The sequence below is a fragment of the Bombus bifarius genome, unplaced genomic scaffold (assembly GCF_011952205.1).
Source record: "Bombus bifarius isolate JDL3187 unplaced genomic scaffold, Bbif_JDL3187 scf7180000008285, whole genome shotgun sequence".
NCBI lineage: Eukaryota > Metazoa > Arthropoda > Insecta > Hymenoptera > Apidae > Bombus > Bombus bifarius.
In genome coordinates, this window is record NW_022884568.1 from 545885 (window position 1) to 563466 (window position 17582).

The 17582-nt window shown below is 34.0% G+C and overlaps 1 protein-coding gene and 1 long non-coding RNA gene across 3 annotated transcripts; one reads left to right on the forward strand and one right to left on the reverse strand.

Moving 5' to 3' along the window:
* Positions 1-55: 55 nt before the first annotated feature.
* Positions 56-15287, forward strand: LOC117212158. 2 transcript variants are annotated; one of them, XR_004488407.1, is made up of 4 exons: positions 78-228; positions 3060-3273; positions 3365-3566; positions 15165-15287. It is a non-coding gene; the product is annotated as an uncharacterized LOC117212158 (long non-coding RNA). The 2 variants fall into 2 exon arrangements; XR_004488406.1 differs by having other exon boundaries at positions 56-228; positions 3060-3566.
* On the reverse strand, positions 1693-15863 carry LOC117212157 (solute carrier family 46 member 3). Its single transcript, XM_033456672.1, has 6 exons — positions 14876-15863; positions 7333-7434; positions 5888-6025; positions 5091-5174; positions 3388-3544; positions 1693-2834 (listed from the first exon to the last, which is right to left on the reverse strand). Exons 1-6 carry the CDS (start codon positions 15861-15863, stop codon positions 2648-2650), a joined length of 1656 nt encoding a protein of 551 aa, XP_033312563.1. The 3' UTR covers positions 1693-2647.
* Positions 15864-17582: the final 1719 nt, after the last annotated feature.

The window sequence follows — 17582 nt, forward strand, 5'->3', positions numbered from 1 at the left end:
TTCAATGATTTCGTGATTTCTCAAGTTAGAGTAGAAGTGGCACAGACGAGGTACATATAAACCAAGCTAGACTTGATAGATAACGCTTTTTCACGTCTTATGTTTTGGTCATATAACGTCTTTATCATTTTCGTGTCACATACGACATTACCGATTAAGTATAGTAGTGACTATAGAGATGTAAAGACAGAGTGCGTTAGCGAGCTGAAAAAGCGATATAGCAAATGTGTAAGTATAACATCGATCAACGAACTAGCGTCAGTGTGCATGTCTGATTAGACAAGACAGAAGACACCTCTATGTAGCGTTCTTTTTCTATTCTCCTATCGCATCCACTTACACATTAACATATGACTCATGTGCTCTATCTTTATATCTCTGGTAATAAGACCATAGACGAGATATAAGCACAGACATAAGACACAGGAATAGTGGATCCCCACTGAACAGGATTATGAAGAACTTGTCCTAATTGAACTAGTGAGGTCTACTTCCTATGGGGGGAACTACTGACTAATGTTACGAAGAACATCAAATTATAGGTTCCAACCCGATCCGAAGTACCAATCGGGCAGGGCCGCAATCCTTTAGACTCTGCAAGCGCCATCGGCGCGATAATAATTTCCGCGACTGGACATGAGCAACGAGTAGTCCTCAACCAGTAGTACCGAGACAAAGGTGTCCTTGAAACGACTTACGAATACAAGGAATTATCAAATACACGTTGGCTCACGCGCGTCCGGGATACGCAATTATTCAAAGGAATTGAGCAATCGCGAACCGATAAACCGCGAGAACAATTTGTTCCATGTAAGCGAGAGGCCCAAGAGAGAAGAAATTTTTCGTTTCCGTTTCACGTGTTCCAAAGGGAAATGAATTTATATAATACTTCAGTTTGTAATAATTATAGTTTTCCAAATTCTTCTACAAGATTTTTTATTTTTCTAACCCATCGTAGTATTTTATAACAATTTATCAATTTTCTTAACTTAATTCTAGGTATATACCGTTGTCCAGCAATTAATTATTAAATATATAAATTTAATATTTTCACGCACACCATTCTGTTTTACTTTCTATTATAAAACTATGTTAAAGTATTGTTTTCGTTCAATTATTAATTTGATTACTTACATTATTTTATTTAACAACGTCTGTAATTTGTATTTAATATACAGAAGAATTCAGTTTATTTAAATCTGTCATATGACAAATACTTATATCCTTACTACTTACGATTTCTCGTTCATATAATAGTTCAGATAAATGAATCTAATGACCAGAAGTTTATTTATTTATGAGTTTTAAGGTGTTCCCATTAAGAATAAAGTCAGAGAAGTTTCTTTAATCGACCACTGATTAAAGTTTTGTTTGAATAAACGGATTAATTATAATCGTCGCGATGCGACACGATGTTACAAATTGTAGAGGGCGTGAGAAACACTCTGCCTTTTTTCGAGGTCGGTATTTCAGAACGTTAGATACGAAGCTTCATTTAATGTCATATCTATCCTGTTCTTTGTCAATGGTAGAACATTTGCAATGGTTAAAATTGGAACTAAGTTTTAATATGACATTATTTTTAATTGAATTTTATCATATAAATTAATCAAGTGTCCTTTTTAATTTGAAGTTTACGCTCGACTTCTTTATTCGTCATCATTAGCAGTAATAATCAAAACAGCATGTGGTTTTTTCTGTAAACTCCATTTTTATTTTCTAAATATAAAACTATCGTACTATATCACATAATAAACTATAATACACGTATGTACGTGAATGATGCAGTACCTTAACATAAATACTATTTTGATAAAAACGTACAACAGATCGATTTTGTTCACGTGACGTACTTTCTCGTAAAATGCATGATCTACAGAAAAATAAAAGAAACGATACACATATATGATATCTTGTTGGTTTCTCTTCGCGAGTATGAGACTTACATCGATTTAAGAATATCGAACACAAGATGAAACTCATGTCTCGGTTTGTCCAAGAGTTACATTACATTTTGTAAGTATAATCTCTTGTCTTTTTTAAATTTCTCTATCGTATTCGTATTTTCATTCAATATTGGTAGTTTGGAAATAGTACACACAAGTAGCATTTGTAATACTGATACACATGAACAGACACATGTCTGTTCTACATTGTCTATTGTTAACCATTTATTTATTAAGTACCGGAGACTGTTTGTACTAGGGTTTGAAATAAAGGATAACAGTTTTGAATTATCGATCGGCAAGATCGACTGAAAAGATCATGAATACCAACATTTACATTCTCTATTTGCATTTTGTATTTCTGATTGAATAAATAAAGTTATCCTTTATTTAAAACGCGCTTTCCATGTCGAGTAAGTGGATAACTTCGTTTGTTATTAAGATTTTGGTTTCTCTTTCTCATCTTTTCCGTCTTGTCTTTATTTCAGATTTACCGCGTAAACGCGATAATAAGGTTATATTCCGGATCTTTTCTCATACCTTAATAGCATTTTGTACGTTAAATGAAAAATTTCTTTCGGTGTAAGTTAGTTATATGTAGAAGTTATTTCAGTATAACTGAAAAATTTGTTTTCTTAACGATGTACGAAATATACATATTATGTATATTCAATGGGATATTTTCCATAGTAAGTTCTGTGTTATAAATGGTCAGATTCGAAAGCTGTATTTGCGACACCGTTCATCGTAGGAACTTCTGGCTTTTTCTCGCCAACGACTTGCCATTTCATAGTTTTCGAGTCGTTCTCTTCTGGTCCTTCCTTGCTCTTCGCTTTCTTCTCTTGCTCCAGCAATTGACGATCTTTCCTGTGCTCCGTGTATAACCAGCTGTCCATAAAAAAATTCATGTTAGCTCTCTAACTTCCTGTCTTATCAAAGACGACAATTAATCAATCTATTTTTAAAACGTATAATTAAAGTAATTAGTAATTGTACATTATATTAGTGAGCAAATCTAGAAAAAATGTTCGTAATATTTCCTCCTCTTTTATTATCTTTTATTATTTTTCTCTTCCTTTACTAACTGATACTTCTATAAAATTATTTATTTAGTGACCATGAGGATGTCTCGAATGGAGCACTTTCGAAAATGGTAATTTTTCACGACACACTCGAAGATTACACGAGATATAATTGCCGTCGAGAGATGATCTACGAGCTGAAAGAAACTAGACGGAAGTAGCAATACTAATGTGGTATTTAACTGAATCGACTTTGAATTGTTCATCTGATGATTTTCCATGAGTGAAGCTCTCCTAATGAACATGTAAGTTACTCTCATGTTTTAATATATAATATTAACGCGACCTATTCAAAATTAGCTCACGACTCACATTCTGAATATCTATGATATGGAGGACTTGCAACCGGTAGAACTTACAAGAACGCGACGACGGCTGGCATGGTCATGCAGGCGCCGACAATGAAGAACGTCCCTGGAAACGTTTTCATGGTTGCAGCGTAAATGGAACTGTACATAGGCCCATAGATGAGAGGCATCAGAGATTCGCAGACACCAAGCAACGAATTCACCTTGCCTGCAAATCAACGAAAATTCAGGTACACGTCGTTATTTAATCAATATACACAGTTTTCTTCGCTTCTATGCATAATCTTGTGTACTCCAAACATTCTTCTGTAGCGGAGCCCTTTGAAATTTTTATTTATACTTCTTTGTTAATACTTTTCTTCTAAAACCAAATAACGAAGAAAATCAATTTGCACATTACGAATATCGCTAAAATGGCACCAATGGAATATAAAGGGTAAAATCTTTAATAGTATCGTAGGATCATAGTATTGTGATTATATTACTTTAAGTTAATATAATTTAACATTATTAGATCATACTAAAATAGACTAAAACGAAATGAATATAAAGTCTAAAAGCTTAAAAGTATAAAAGAATATAAAGTACGCTAAAATTGAGTAATTCAACTGAAATGTTTGCCATATATGACTCATGATACTGGTTAAGTCTTAATATAAATGATTAAGATAACATCTTAGTATATGAGATAAAATACCGGTATTAGAAAAAACAGGAAGAAAGATGATCTCGAGAATAGTTGGATTGTTAGCTAGACAGGAAAACGTTGTTAGACGTTATTCCAGCTGAAAGGAAAACCCGTGGAAAATTGCTTAAAAACGGTGTCGATTTGACACGAAGATACGATGAAACAAGATTATCCTATTTACGCAGTTCTAAGAAAATGTACGAAGGTAAAAAGGCGTCTCAAAATGATCCGATTAGAACGAAGGCCGCTATATCACGCTGGACCAGTTTATATAGTTTCTAATTCATGGTGTCATGTTTCGCGTATTTAAGTGCAAATACGTACGTTTCATTACATATACAAGGTATTTCATGCAATGAGACCAAGTCATAGCTTTAGAACGGTAGAGATTCTACTCAACAAACGAATGTCTCATTTTTTAAAATAAAATGGAGAGATAATTTGGAATTATTGAGACTATAAGTGATTTATAATTTTTGTAATTTAAGGTGATTTAAAATTCTTGGAATTAAAAGCGAGATCTTTGAAATTAGATGACTTGACATCTTCGAAATTAGAAGATATTAGAGCGTACGCTATGTTATATACTATTTCAAACTTTTATATTTGTGATTTAAAAATGACATTTCTTTTTCTATTGTCTATCATTTTATAACTATGTGTTTGTCCTTAGTTGTATGGAATATTTTGGTATAGGATGCTCTGATCGAGTTCCTAAAGAATACGATCTATTCTTTAGGATTATCTATTAGAAATATCTATTATTCCATCGCCGTTTTCATGTTTTATCAAACTTGTATAATGCCAAGTTCGTGATACATGTATTTCTGTCATACCTGCGTAATATGCTTCCGTTACGTGCCTAATTTATTCCAACTTTACAAAGGCCTTATGTAAATTGAGCATAGATGTTTTACAAATTATATAAAGGAATATTTTTAACACTTGTATCATAACGTTCACGTAACGGTACCTGCTACATGTTTTTCCGATCTTACAAAAAAAAAGACGCATTTGTTTCAATGTCAGTCTGCTATGCCAAGGTAATAAATCTGTATTCACTTACCGAGTTCACTTGTAGATACGAGTTTAGATGCTATCGATCGCATCGCTATGAAAGATGTACCATTCACGATCTCGACGATAGCCGCTGAAACAAGGATGTACGAAAAAGATATTTTACCTTATTGATTCCCTTTCTTGGAACTTAACGCATTATCAATTTGTGTAGGTAAATGTGCCATCTTCCACTGTAGAATTTATAATGAATTTGACAACATTTGAAAAATTATAATTCATTGAAAGTAAAGTATTGCAAAAAAGATCGGTAGAATAATATTGTTATATACTATTATTAATATTACTTATATATTATTATACTATATATACAGATATACAGGGTGGTTGGTAACTGGTGTTACAAGCGGAAAGGGGGTGATTCTACGCGAAAAAAGAAGTCGAAAATATAGAATAAAAATTATTTTTTTTTTTTTTTAATTTTTCCATCGAGACAACGGTCTACAGTGAGATACCGAGCAAAAATTCAAAGTCGATTTTCTCGAAAACAAAGCCTCAAACGAAAAATAGTACTATTAAGTTCGTATAGTAATATTTTTTTATGTAAGTATTATGTATATTTATAATTTTTTTCGTATAATAATATTTTCGCACCGTTTCAAAGAGAGAACTGTTACTCTTTAATATTATTCCATTTGTATTCAATTTTCACGTTAATAATTTTCACAGATTCTTATCTTAGAAATATGCATTTTCAAAAGAGTTTAATAAAATATACTTCATGCTACTGGTAATGCGTTAATGTTCGAGATGTTCATTTGATTTAACATTTATGTGAACATTTACCTAAATAAATCATCCAGTCCGTGATTGCAAATGCATAGACGAAACCAGCCAAGATCTTGCTCATGGAGCTCATAATCCCGACTATAGCATCGTCGATTTTTAAAATGTGACTGAACACACCGACAGATACCGCGGTTCCTATAAATAAAAATAATTTCACTCTTGAAAAGTGATTAACATGATAAGTACTGTGAAGAAGTTAAAATCACTCCTTTCACCATCATTCAAGCCTCTAGCAGAATGATTGAGAATGCTTAGTTGATTGATAACAATTTTACTTGACACAAGTACAATTTTTGCATCTTTCGGTTTCTGTCAATGAGAATATTGCAAGGTTTAATGATCGTACGATAGCTGTTCAGTTATGAAGAAAGCAAATGACTGCAAAAATATGTAAAACTAGTTTCTTTTTATTTTTAAATAATTATAAGTTTAATATAAAAAGGCAGTAAAATACAAAAGGCAACTCCGTTCATTAATTCACGTTTCAGCCTCATAGCTATGGGTTTCGAGGTTTCTGTGATTTACTTGAGAACGATGGCCAACGATTTCGTTTCGTAACAGTGCAACCTATTATATAATCGATTTCCGTTGTTTTCATGGATAGAATAGGCCAAAAAGAGTGACGTACGAGTTTCACGTGAATTCGTCAAGGTCTTAAAAAAAAAAAAAAGAAAGAAAGAGGGAGAAAACGTTTAGAAAAAGAGCAGTAGAAAAGTATAAAAGTACCATAATTGAATAGTGAACGAATTTTAATCTACCAAAATTATTAAAATTATTAAAATTATTTAAATAGAGGAAGGAAAAATCAAGGCAGTAAAGATTACATTAGAAGAGTATTTCCTTGTAAAATCGATCTTATTGGAAAAATTTTCTACTAGAAGATATCTTTTAGGAATATGTGTCCTTAGAAACAATTTTTTTTCGCGAAAGATACTTCTATTTGAGAGGCAGTTATCGCCGAAAAAGATTCTATTTTTGCAAGAAATATGATTACACTCGTAACAACATGTTTTCTGCGTGGGATTGTATTTTATTAAAATTCAGCTTCGAGCGTGTAAGGTATTCCAGACGATCGTTAGTTCCTCGAGTTTTATTCATTCACGTGTTTCCTCCAATCTTAAATAGCATTTTTTGCTTCTTTCATTAATAATCACGTGTATCTACGATAATAATAGGGTATTAAATGTTATTCTGGAAATTGTCGGAGGAATTGTTATCTTCCTTACATTGTCTTCATATTCGACCTTGATATATTCGATTCTCAGATATTAATCTTTTTATCAATTATTATCAACTCTAGCGAACAAAAAATTCTCCTTTACTTAGAGTAATTGATAATTGACATGGACAGTTATCAAGTTTACTCATAAATACGCGATAATGTATTGATATACTATCGATGAATCATCATGAGTTACGGCGATTCTCGAATATTTACTCACCGATTAAATTCGTCACCATGGCGAACGTGGTGAACATGCTGAACATAACTTCGTTCCAGTGGTACCTGTATCTCATGTAAAGATACATCACTGCCATTTCACCTATAACAACAATTATCCGTTTTAGATCTTCGATTTTCACTTATTTCGTACCTCTTAGCGAATTAAAAATCTAAAAGAATAGAATAAATTGAATAATAGTGTCCATAGCTCTACCGCGATCTTATTGTTATATCTCAGTTTTACTCTTTCTTTAATTTTGTTTGAATCTGTTAGATTTTAAGGAGAACAACAAGGAATTTTGTTAACAATAAAAGAACACTATTGCAGGGTTGACCCTGCAAAGTTTAAGATAAAATTTTTCTTAGCCTATGAATTATTAGTATTCATTATTAACTTCACCAAACTCAGTCAAATGATCGGTTTCAAAATTTAATTTAAAATTCTACATTCATTGTTATTCCTTTTATTCTTCTAACTTCATGTAAATTGTTATATTAACGATAATTGGGAAATTGATTAATCAGATAATATAATATAAGAATTTACATAAAGTTTGATGAACAAAAGCAATAACAACGAATGTACAATTTTAAATTAAATTTTGAAGCCGATCATTTGACCGGGTCTGGTAAGATTAATGTTAATACTTAATTATTAATAATAGGAAGGCGTATTTTCGAACGGTTCTATAAAGAAGACACGTATTGAAATTTGAGACCTAGTTTAGCTAAAACAAATACGTTTATCGTTTATTTAATTAAGAATTTACGAAGGTACAATATATTCTGTATACGAGCGTGCGAAAGGGTTAAATAAGTTTGAATTCTGAATAACAAGAACGATAATTTAATTTACTCTAAACTACAATCATCCCGTACGTGTTGTAACTTCGCGAACCACGGGTTACAATGTTCTAAATTCAATGTAGGTGGAACGATTCCGCTTGCACAGCATGAAAGATCATGGTCAAAACGTTTTTCAGAATTGGCAGCTCGCGTTCGCCGCTATCTCTGCAATGTTGCTTCATCGTTCCACTGTACGTAATGGGCCTCGAAGTTGAAAATGACACGCGGAAGGCCGCTTAAGGTTAGGCGTTGGAACAAGCAAAAAGTTATGCCCGTTATGCCTGTCACTTTTTACAGTTGAATAAATTATTGCCTTCGAGAATTGATCCACGAAAGGATCAACCACCATTGGCGTCTCTTCTTCGATAGAATATTGCGATACGTATACAATAGCGTGCAAAGGTTTCCAATCAGATAGATTTCTCACTTTATACTCTAGAAAATGATATTTTACCAAATTTTATCTAACATCCTGTAACTTGTATAACGGCGTCTATTCGTTGTATTATCTTCTTTCGCTTATTATGTTCTTAAACTGAACATTACTTGGAATTCTGTTTGATATCAATTCTGGAACAAGATGCGAGAAATCTTCCTCATCCAACACTTTTGCATATCAACGCAATTATATATTTAACTTGCCTAGAGTTATAACTTACTAACTTAGATAACATTAATGAATCGATAAGTTGACGAGTTGTTGGGTTGTTGGTCTTTGTTACCTGAATAATTTCTACGATTCTACGATTTTATGTCGGATAGGATATTAGCTGTCATTTTATTCGGATATTATGAATAAATAGGGGTCATGACTCAAAAAAGAGTCATGAGTCAGAGTTGTGATACTCTGACATAATATTGGATTAGCAACTAAGGCATTACCACCTAATGACAAAATCCGCGATCATTTAGTTGTCAACCCGATACATGTAAAATTCAGTCAGATCACGTCGACAATAATAATGAAATCTTCAACATCATACCATGATTGAGCGAAGAACTGAAAACATAATTACGCGTGTTTCGTCAATTGTCTCTGACATTTTGAAAAATATCGCCTGCTGGAGGAAGCACTTAAAAATGCTGACTTTATCCTTTCCATCTTCAATGGCCATTACGAAATTTACTTTTTCCTATCTACTTATTTATTCTCCGGACTTCCTTTACTCATAATCCCATTGTATACGAATGCATGCAAATCTCTATCGACAGGAAGCGTTTAAAAACGAAATTACGAACGATTAATGATCGATAAAAATTGCAGAATTTTATGCGATGCACGATACGAGTATTGGAAGAAAAAGAGTTATGTTTTTTAAGTAGAAAAGTAGATAAATAAATTCCAGCCTGCAAATGTTGGAATAATTTCTTCGAATTTTTAGCTGCAACAATCTATTTATTTCACTTCGTATTTTAACTTCCTTTGATTCTGAAAATCTCCATTCCTAGAATTTACATCATTTACTGTTTCGGATCGTTGATCTTTCACAGAGGTAACTGGAATAACTTAATAGTAGTTGAACCTCCGGGTGGCTTGAGAAGCTATAAACACAATCAAAAGTTATTCCGAATGATTTCGACGCGTTATTAAGCTGTATTACATAAGGATATACACGGCGTTACACAACAAGTTCGTTCATCAGGCTGTCGAGTTAATCGTTTCCGTCGAGTTTAGGCTATTATCACATCATTGCTTTGCTTTTCTCACGAACATTCCTTCAGAATGTCAGAGACAATTCCACGATTGTATTTTTATCGATCGATTCATCTCTCAAATTTTATGTTACTGGATAAACGCTGGTTTTTCTTGAATTCTTCATCCTCTGGAAATTCATTTCGCACAGTATAATTAGACTTAGATATGAGTTCGGTGTAATTGTTTTAATCATAGCATAAGCGCTTAAAACAATAATGTTGGGTTTTCAACAGCTCGTCATGCTGGTAATTTCTCATTGAAACAGTTTTGTTAAATATAATTCTTCGTCGCTTGAAACAAAAATTTTAACTGAACTAGAAAAAGAAGAAAGGGGAGAAGATCGGCATGTCTATCTGGTTTTTGAAAAAATTAATCGAGCGAAATGATGAAGAATATAAATACCAGGAATGAACATTTCCTGTACAGAGAAGAATTCCGTTACCTCTAAAAATTGCAACACTAATTTCTCAATACGATTTAGAAATAATTGGCACGAAAAAGAAAAAGTCGACGAAAAGAAGTTGGTACAAAATTGGTCACGTTCCTTTCCACGAAACTCGTCAATTATCTTATTGTCGTCGATCTAATTTGCATGCAGACTACAGCGCGATTTGTGTACCGACTTGTGTAATTTCATTTAATTCGAGGATCACATTTGAAGACCGTAAGGAATGTTGAAAATTGCTCGGAAATTATCATAAACGGCAAAGAAATTAAATCCAAGTTCTAACGCTAAAATAATTATGAAAAATGTTCTGTGGCCAAAGAAAAAATGCCAGTTACCGTATAATTGCGGAGTGTCAAGAAATGATTGATTCTAAATTCTTGCACGATCGCACCTTGTCGATCTCCTTACTAAATGTTATTACAAAATCAAAAACTTTGATAGCAGAGAATCTAAACAAAATATAGTTTTCAATTAACTCGTCCGAACTTTATCTCTCATCTTTCGATCTAACTGAGATAAATCAAATGTGAAACGATCCAAGATACGAATCTCGTTGTACGATAGTATAGTGTAGTATAGTAGCGCCTAGGATATGGAAGTTATAAATCAAAACGTAAAGTGAAGACATCGATCGATGTTGCATTGAAATTTAAAAGTGAAATGTATGTAGGAATTTACTTTGTTTCGATATAATGAAGATCAGAGAGCTAAGATTGCTTCGTACTATATTTCGTTTCTAATTTAATTCATTTATTCGTTAATGAATCAAGCAATTACGATTAAATAAGGACGTGAAAAGAAATTTTAGCAATAAAAAAGGGTAATAAGGCGATAACCTTAGAAGATAGAGGATATGATAGACAAAACAACGCAAGGCATAAAAAAAAAAGAAAAGAAATGTATTGTTGAAAAGAAAATATATCGCAAAGAGATATGGGAAAGAAAATTTATATAATAAAAAACTAGATTTTTCTATCAAGAAGACTCCTAAGATTTCTATCAATTTTCTTCTTCTCTTTATAATATATATACTTTGACACATGACCGATTTTCCTATCTCGTTATATCATAGAAGTTACTATAACCCTTCAAACCATCAAGATTAGACCGATTTCCGACGGTCAAAGATCTGAAATTACATCAAGCTACTTAGGCCATCAGACCGCATTAGCATACGTGCGTATAGAATCTAGTTCTAATAGGTATGTTGACTTCGCAGACGCACTACCGGTCATAAATTTCAGGCCACTGTCTTTATTGTCTCGCTTTTTATATCTACGGTCTCGTATCTTCCTTCTGTTTTCTTCCCTCCTCCTCTTTATTTCTCTGTTTCATTTTCACGCGTTAATTAAATATTTAAATGTTTCGTTGTAAAAATTGAAGAAATAGATTCCCCTCTCTTCTTCTTTATAAGTGTAATATTTCTTAGTGCTGTGGAGATTTTAATACGTTAATTAAAATAATTGATTTCTTTGGTATTTTTAATGAAAGATTCAAACGTTTCATTAGTTTATTAAAAATTTCTTAAAAAACGATGAAATATACTTATAGAGAGGTATTAGAACGTCGTGTAATTTCAGTAGGGATTTCTTTGAAACAAACGTGGATTTGTGTTACAGCAACAAATTACAAAAATATCTAAGTATCGGTTATCGTTTCCATTCTCTCGTCCTTCGGTAGCCGTTCCTGTCGATAGGTAATTGCAATTAATACCGTGAAGAAGGTTTGTTGATGGTTTTCTTTGATCGATAACGCGTTCATGTGCGAACCAATGTCGAAAGGTAGTACACTTGAACTCGATCGAATTAAACACTGATGATTAATGAATTAGCGTACGTCAATTGCACGGTCCAATTATACAATGTTTCGGATAATTGATATTAATGTACCTTCTGTAATTGACGTGTCGATAGATCACTTGTCGTACCAATTCTTTAATCTCGTATTTCTAGAGCGAGAATCATTGTTTATTACATTTCCATAAGTTGAAGTAATATATAATAGACGGATCGCGGATTTTTACGAATTTACGTAAAATCTAAAAATGCACAGAATGCATATAGATACGTAAATCTCTGCTTAAGTTCCCTCTCTTTAATCGTTTTCATAAAAATATAAATTCGTATAAAAATCTGCGATGTAAGAATAAATATTGTACTTCTAAACTTTGCAGGCTAGTTTATTATATTTCAAACATGTGAGACACATCAAGACACAAATTCGAAATTCGACCAAGTTCTCTCGACAACTGAACAAGATTTCCTATCGATAAAATCTTTATCTGCGATTCTTTTTTGTCATTTTAGAAACATAAATTTGTTAATCTTCCTTTTGTAATGTCAAACTGAGGACAATATCGCAAGGAAGACAAACAGAAACCATAGGAATATGCACGGACGTCTAATTGTTGGCCTTTCAAAATCAGGAAGAAGGCCATTACACGAAATTGTTATAAGCAGCATGATTACCCAGTGCTCTTAGCAAGACGAATAAAGACGCAACGAAACATTATAATGTCCGGCGTATTAGCGGTCTAATTAAATTATGACAAGGACGCTCGCCTTGAATTCCCTGTTGCAATACGAATTCGTGATGCGCTAATAATCCGTAATTGACGGATGGAACCGTATTGTCGTTCGAGATTAGCATCGTAACCATTCGGAGAAAATGGGGACACTAAGTTCACTCATTGTTCCGATCAAAAAAGTAATTGATAAAAGAGATAATCACGGTAAATTTAATATTGGTTAAATTAAGCTACATTTTCATTGGATTAATGAGATAATTATCGTCCAGATACGGCAAAGATGTGTATTAACGTTCGTTCGAGATATTTGTATTTAAAATATGGGGAAAAGATAAGTTCAATGGGGAAATATATATACATGGACGATATATAGAAACAAATTTAACATAGATATTACAAGATTGCAATTGAGAACTAGATACGCGTATGCTTATTTAGATATTCTTATTTAAAAGCAGGAGAAAGATGAAGATGGTCATTTTTACGGAATAAGAAGAATTCACAGAAGAATTTCCTTATCGAAAGATCTGTCGAAGAGTAAAAGTCGAATGAACATCCTATAAAAAAACAATAATTACGACGTTACAAGGACATTTGTTAGGATCGTCAAAGAACAGGACAATTAATCACACTTTCACTAGCGCCCCTGCGCGATCTATCGCAATTTTCATGTTACGTGCGTATCTCTGCTCATCGTATGGAATATATGTAGAAACTATTGGAAACACATAGCACGGACTACATCCATCTACTTGCTGTCGATAATTACAGCTCATTACATCTATCTCTATCTCGTTCTACCTCGAAAACCCCGACTTTATCATTTTTATACCGTACCTAGCAGTTTCCGCTGTTTCTAGTGGCCTAAATGTTGCAATTACCTTTGGAAACTTCTGTTGGTTACCGCAATAATACTAGCGAGATTAACGAGAGTTATGCGAAACTTTTCCTACTTTCACTCGTCCGATACAGGCTTCGATACAAGAGTTGATGAACAGGAGATCTCTGAATGTTTGATTGGACGTGTGAAACTTCTTCGATATGGAAATCGTGAAAGTTGCTGGAAAGAGACGTTTAGCGAAGGACAAGTATTTGTTTGATGACGCGCGAATTTATCAGGTTTGTAAACAATCTTCGAATAAAATTGTAAATATTGTAGTAGTAACTAATATCCGGATCGTGAATCTTTGTAAATTTAATTTTGATTTGTAGGCAAATTCTCAGTGGTTTATTTCAATGTCTTTCTCTCGATAATCATTCGATCAAAAAATACAATAGACTCAAGGAGACTTACGCATTAGATTAAAATATTTACAACGTTATTTGGAGATTTTCAGGAGCTGATTAAAACGAGACTCTTCGATTCAACATATAATTGTATTAGATAAGAACGATCTACCTCTGAGTATTATGGTGCAAAGGGTAAACGTAGAGTAGACTTAGATACATAACAGAGTGATCGCTACATATACACACAGGCCACAGACCACAAGAGAGAAAGGAAAGTGTAATTACGAACGTATCAGATGCAAGGGTTGGAATATGTTTTTGTTAATGAAATTTAGAAAACTAGCTAAACTAGTTTACGCTCCGCCGTTCTGGATCAATTCGATCAAATTTTTGTGTAACTTTCGAGATAACGAGTTAAGAAATTCTTATAGATTTCAAAATTTCTGGCTTTCATCCCTTGCCAAACTTACGATACGAACTAGCAACTTTCCTATCACATCGAACAAATAATTGTTACGTCAAACGTCTAATACTTTCATCAAAGTAGAAATTCTTATCGTGCAGATTTAAGGAAGAAATTTTACTTCCGCAAAAGTAAAAGTCTAATAATTAGATTTATAGATTTCATGCATTTCATGCATTCACACAAAATGCGAAAGTATTCAATTATACTTTGGAAATACCCAAAGTAAAGTGCCAAGTACCCATAAGAATTTAAAATAGGTACAAATTCCTATTTTAGTTCTACTCTCGCGATCTATTAGTAGTAAGAAGAAAATAAATAAAAATCTTACCGTAAAGTGGACCAATCACAACCATAACGATGACCATAAGCACCAACACCCTTTTCTGCCGATTATTTCTACCCTGTTTAAAAGCAACACGAAAGGTCTCTTCAATATGCTTAAACGCGAAGAAGTCCAAGATCGATGCGCACACGGTCATCTTCTTCGTCTCCGTTTTTTCCGCCTTTTGCAACAAATGGGGTTTAGGTGGCTCCTTAATCACCACTAACCCATAAATGAAGCTCAACACGTAACACACGGTCGAAATACCGAATACACCATAAAATCCAATTTTCAGATACAGTATTCCGGACAATGCCATTCCGATCGGTACACCAAGCGACAAGAAAACATTTGCAGCACCAATTCGAAGCGTCCTGGACTCTACCGACGTGATATCCGCGATATAACTGAAAACACCCATGAACATGGTGAACCAGCCTCCCGTTAACGCTGGCCAAAGTGCTTCGAAGATACCTGTGGCTTCCATAGGAACCTCGTGAAAGAAGTAGGTGCACAACAACATACTAACGCTGCTTAAAAATTCACCAATGATAGGTAGAAGCATACACGGCTTCCTCAATCCTGTACGATCGCTCCAGGCACCCATGAAGAGGATCAAGATGGTAGGTAAACCGCTAGACAAAGCTGTTTTCCATGTCTGCATGCCAGCAACCAGTTGTTGAACAGCAGTTTCTTCCATCTCATAACCAGTCGTGTTCCTTCTAGCTAATGCTGTGCAGACTTCGTCAGGATAAGCCAGATTCACTCTACACGCTTTTTCCAAGCTGAGATTCTGCGTGGCCAGAGAAGCTAGCATACAGGGTATCACGTAGCAGGCGATCATAGGCTCCACGGTGATATTACTGGTGAAGTAAGACCATTTCTGGCGCAATGTCATGGACTTCCAGACCAATGCTTTGTCAGATACTACCTGGTTTCCAGTGGTGTCACCACGTTTCTTCTCCATCGTCGATGAATTATTCGTGTCAGCCATTTCCTTAATAAATAAGGGCAGACTGAGCTATGTCAATGGTACTGAAGTATTCTTCGTGGTGTGCTACGTTCCTTGTAGAGTCTGCGTCATATAACTCGCTTTGCTCCAAATTTTTGATAACTGTTTTCCAATGCAGATCCTTGGTGTTGAGTGAAACTTCCAAGAATTTTCGAAGATAATTAAAATCATGCGGATGGATGCGAAGATACAGTCTTGACTGGTACCAAATATTCAACCGTTCTCCACGGATTTTAATATGGTAGATTTTCTCAATTATTCACATCGTCTGATAATTAGTTCAATTGAACGATTCTTCCTTTTTCGATACTTCTTCGTTGACTAATTACCTCTGGACCGATTTTAGGTGTACGTATTCTTCGAAATTGTATTTATTCGTTGATATACCGGTTGGTTGGATTTCAACCGGTCCGCGGGAGAGACCGTCTAACTGTCTACTCCTGGCTAATGCACCATTGTGCATTACGATACGCATGTTACCTCTTTTCCCTTCTTCTTCCTCTCGGCCACCTCCTGCTCCGTGCTGTTCCTCCACCACCTCGTGTTCCCTCCATATTGTCCCCTCTGAAACTCTTCGACGATCCTACTCCACGTGCGGGGAGAGTACATCCGAGGGTACATCCACCTAGCTGAATATAACACTCGTAACACGATGAAACGTCGTCGGTGCGAATCGTTTCTGCGACGATCGACAACCACGCGCTAACGTCCACGCTTCCGGTTCCGCTCTTGGACGCTTTTCGGGTCAAGGTTAACTTTTAGAGTCGATGCACGAGGGTTCCTTTCAATTTTACAATTGCAACGGAGGGTTTTTGAGATTTTATAAGAGATTGTAGGCAACAGAAATTTCTGTTGAAATTACAGACAATATTTTAATTAGCTAAGAAAATACAAATTCTATTGAGATTTTATAGGGTTTAGGAAATTTCTAATTTAGACTTTGTTTCGTCAGAAAGATTTAAGAAATCATCGTGTAATCATACTGTAATGTATTAACGGGAATTGTAATTTGTCTATAGATATGAGATTTGATTCTTCAAAATTTTATAGAGATTTCATTTTCTTTTTTATATCTTACGTTAGCACGAATTGTAATTTATGTATAGAGGTAAGGTTTTTAATTCATCGATTTGTTTCTGTTTGTTTTCATATGTCCCGAACGTTTCACTAGAGTCAGATGAATGTGGGTCAAGCGCGAAACTCTTGTTTGTCTCGTCGAATATCACGTTCTTTTTTCATCTTTATTAAGATTATGTCGATGTGTTAGAAGTATGAGGACAACCAGTCCTGATGTAGTAGCGTTTTTAGAATCGGTATGTTGTAAGAAATCTTTCCACAAAATTCATACCTTGTCTTGATATTGCCTTCGGCAGGCAATCCTTCATAAATCTCCTGACAAATATCGAATGATGACGCAACAATTAACAAATTACTAATTAACTAAACGATAAATGTATTATATTTATTTTCGATAAAACTGACCTCAAATTTTGATGTATTATTGGTATTCTTTAAAAAAATCATCCGCCAAGATGTGTTTCTCTTATCAATAATTAATAAAAAATAATTTTTCCACAGATTAAAAAAGAATTCAATCTTGAAAGAGTTAATTTTATCAACGATGAACGATTCAACGAATCAACGATTCCTCTATTTCATAAAAATCCAAAGCAACTCGTCGCTTTTCGTCTATTTATCCTA